Here is a 4,133-nt window from a genome sequence, read left to right as displayed (position 1 = left end):
CTGAGAAGTAAATCATTTTGACTCTTTCAAAAACCTCAGTCCTTAAACTTTCAATGTTGTTTCTTTTAACTGCTTCATGTATTTCCTGACATCAAGAGATCTCTAATTGATTAGTTATTTCTATTAACTTCATCAGCTCATTTTCCAACAAGTATTCTGTGGAAAATACTCAGAACCTTTCCAATGTATGCTGTAAGGTAAGCAGCCTAAAACATTCTGAGATACCAAAGTTTAATTCATTTTTATTTCCAAGCAGAAGCTGAAAGCCTTATGATTATTTTTTAAAATTAAAACTATGTGTACACTTCAACTGATCCTAAGGTCATAAGACTAAATAGTGACTATTTAGCCTTGATGTCTAAACAAATTTTGTACTCTCCGAATCTGATGAGAGGAGCTGAGCACACATTTTTCATTTTCTGCACCAGTTTACGTTACCTCAGACCTCAGTTTGTCTAATTTCAAATGCCAGTGTAACAGACACAGTAAAGCTTCAGTTTACAGCATAATAACTCATAAAAACATTCTATCTAGAAGTCTTCAAAATGTACCAAAGATCAGACAAATATTGTTAAATACCTCTCTCTTTGAAAGATCCAAGACACCTCTGTGCTATCAAACACAAGATGTTACAGAACAAACCATCCTCTCTCCCTTCATGCATACTTCTCACTAATTTAAGCCCACTTAAAAGCTTGATGAAGCTAGAAAAGAAAGACTTTGTTCTAATTCAGCAGCATATTTCACTATATTTCAAATTGAATTATCTTAGTAACAGGTTAAAAGGAATAGAAAAACTGGAAGAATCTGAGCTTTTTATATGGACCCCTAATTTCATTCAAAAGTTTCTCAAAAATACAAAGTCCAAAAGGTTTTTTTCAGTCCGACCACTAATATCCTTAGTGTAGTCCGGTTGCTTGAACAAAGACTGCAATTAACTGTAATGTTATTGAACTGATACTGTAACTCTTAATCTGACAAAACTCATTCTCGTACACGGCTATAGGAGATCCGTCTGAGCAAAGTGTTCAGGTTTCTTCACCTACTCCACTGTTATAAATTCAATTCTTCAAGCAAAAATCATCAAATAAATTGCCTTTTATTTCCCGTGAGACATTTTGCATTTGGCTCTTTTGCTATCTTGCAAATCCACAAAAAAGTGATTTTCAGTTGCTTTTGACAGCAGTGGGAATCCTATCTGTTGCTCCTCAGGAAGGTGCACAAACTTTCCACCCCACAATCGGGATATAGCATCTTTTCAAACAGAATATAAAGCTTACCTTGAAGAAAGTCATGGTTGCTCCATCTTCAACTGCCCCATACTCTATCTTTGTCTGCTTGGCCAAATCATCAGCAGAATCAATAGGGGATTCCATACGTTCCACTGTCAGAAAGGCGGCTAGGTTAGCAGTGTACGAGGAAATGATGATAAGTGTGAAAAACCACCAAATGCCTCCCACTATCCTGGTGGAGAGGGCTTTGGGCATGAGCTCAGAACCTAACGAAAATCAGGGGAGAAAGGTGAAACCAATGCACAGAAAATAATTAATAAGTGTTCAGCACTTTTTGCCACAGTGGGGAGATGGAATCACTGTGCAAAAAAAATCTTTAAGCTACAGGCTTACATGTACTACTTGTACAAACACATACAACTGAAATGAAAAATCAGAACTGATTACGCTTATAAAGACAGATCTTTTCGGAGCTGTGGGAATCAAAAGATAGTAATGGGAGACTCAATGATTAGTGCCTTCTTAAAATTTATAAACATATATATATAGTAATGTGAAAAAAGCGGTTACTTGAACTGGCTTTCCAGAAAAAGTCCTGGCTGGACTGAGCCTCTAAGTTAATATTAATACTGAGGCACTTACTCAGTTCTTTATCTTCAAGGCACTAAATAAATATTACTTAAGTATTTTGTAAAAACCCACTTAAGTAAATAAAAATAAGCTATTGATGAAAGGAGCAGATATGAAACAAAGTATTTCATATCTGAAATACAAAATCTGAAACCTATTATAAATATGCTTTTCACTTTTGCCATCTGAATTGCTGTAAAATGTTGTTTATTGAGTGCTTAGATTAAAAACTGAACGTCTCCCATCTCTATAGTTAGCCCCACAATTTCAGATAAACATGGGTGTCTATGCCACAAAATTTGAAAGAGCAGCAATGAAAATATTAGACTGTTATGCATAAACTAGATAAAGATAGATTATAATGCATTGCTGGAGTTGCCTGCTCATGGCACTGAAGAATGGAGGGGGAGACAGACATTGTATAGTAATTTACATAATTATTAATGCTAATTTAGAGTCTAATGAGACAAATTGAAGCACATAAACTCCTCTTGTGCCTAATTACTAAAAATAGGAAAAAATAAAATTCAATGTAATTTACAAACACAAATATTTATTATAAATGAGAATGTATGGATTTCTTTCCATAACGTTATAATTGAATGGAATGACATTTCTAATGACGTCAAATAAAAAATTTCAAGCTTCATAGTAAGAACTTTATGTAAGGTCTTTTACAAGTATCCAGAAACTTGTTTTCAAAGAAACAGTTTTACCGTATCCACTCTACCATCATACCAAAACAATCGCTTTTTGTTAAAAGTCACTATGCTTGCTTTAAAATCTTCTGGGTAAAATGGAATGAAGGCAAGATGGACTATTTTATTCCTGTTAAATTTTAGCGTTTATATTGAATTATTTAAGGAACTGGTCCAGCAAGGTAACACATCTTCATATAAATGAAAGATTATGCCAAACTTCCAGCATCAATGCCAAAAAAAAGAACAGAAAGAGGGGGAGGAGGGAAGGAAGAAAACCAAAGAGAAGGAAAAAAGAAGTGGTATCATAACTGGACTATCGTATTCAAAAACAGCCCATCTTACCCTGCAGTTCATCTTACCCTTGCTGTTTCAAACAAAAAAAGCTGACAGACTTGGACATGACAGCCAACTCCAGCGCCAGACTCTGCCTAGAATTCTGCAAGGAAAACAGTAGAAAAGTACCTTTCTGATGTAGTTCCTCCTAGGCCCTGTTAGTCAGACACCTAGACACCATAACACTAACAGATTCCCCAATAAGCCCACCATCATCAACTCTTTTTAATTGCTCTCGTTTCAGTTCAAAAGCAACACCAGTAAAGTCAGGACTGGGAAGAAAAGAAGAGTGGAAACATTTGCCGCAGTTGCCCCAATTACCACAAGTTCATACCTTACCAAGGACTGAAACCGCGTGCCGCCTAGGCCCATGAAACAGAGCCTGGTCAGGGGCTGACTGTCATGTACCCAAGGTAACGTCATGTCCAGCACTATATCCCACAGTTTCCTGGGAGCGAGGGGTGTCAGCAAGACATGTATGAGTTCCCTCTATCATGTATCCTCCAGCACTAAGCACATGTTTTGTAAAGAAGCAGCACTCAATAAGTTAATGTGAGTATGGCCCAAGCGCTATTATATTATTTCTAATGGAAAGTTATTGCTGTTAGGTGAGAACTTCCATGCTTGTGTAAAACCCTACTTTTAGATGACTTTAAGCTCTTGAGAAATTTTTTTTAAAAGCAATTATCAAAATCAAGACTGATACTTCATCCTGAGAATGGTTCCTTCAAAAGTTTATTAAAAGATGCACTGAGTCAAAGGCAAAACAATGTAAGGCAAGGACAGAAGGTCAGCCTTAATTCTGAAAAACTAGTTTTCCTTCACAGAAAACTATTATCTTCCAAAGATATCTTTTAAAATTAATCTCCTTTTTTTTTTTTTTTTCTATTTGATTGTCAAGAAATGTTTAGATGCTAGGGACTTTCAAAAAATCTTTCAAAAAATGATGCAAAAAGTTGAATTGCTTTTTTCCCTCCTCTAGAAATATGAAGAAGTGCACAGCCACATAAGGAATAAAACTCAGCATTTATAGTGATCCTGATGATCCTGAGGACTGTGAATGGAATTCGAAATATCTTGTTTCATCCAGAAACTCTTTTGAAAGCAACCATTATCTCACAAACATGTATTTAGGAGTTGTGCTTGGACTATATAATTTCTTGAAATGTATATTGATAATCCAGTTGATAATAAACAGCAAGATATAGCTGTCTTTTTATTTCTGATTTGGAATCTT

General features: G+C 35.5%; 1 protein-coding gene across 1 annotated transcript in view; it reads right to left on the bottom strand.

The window, feature by feature from the left end:
* Positions 1 to 1,280: 1,280 nt before the first annotated feature.
* The window catches only part of LOC104167322 (glutamate receptor ionotropic, kainate 2-like), a gene marked incomplete at both ends in the record, with an annotated part of 51,393 nt that continues 48,540 nt past the window's right edge, over positions 1,281 to 4,133 (bottom strand). Inside the window, one exon of the mRNA XM_009707548.1 lies at positions 1,281 to 1,498. Coding sequence (XP_009705850.1) covers positions 1,281 to 1,498 — 218 coding nt within the window. The remainder of the gene's footprint in view (positions 1,499 to 4,133) is intronic.

Source organism: Cariama cristata, unplaced genomic scaffold (genome assembly GCF_000690535.1).
Source record: "Cariama cristata isolate BGI_N322 unplaced genomic scaffold, ASM69053v1 scaffold16689, whole genome shotgun sequence".
NCBI lineage: Eukaryota > Metazoa > Chordata > Aves > Cariamiformes > Cariamidae > Cariama > Cariama cristata.
Note: the sequence above shows the minus strand (reverse complement) of the source record. Positions and strands in the feature narration are given on the sequence as shown.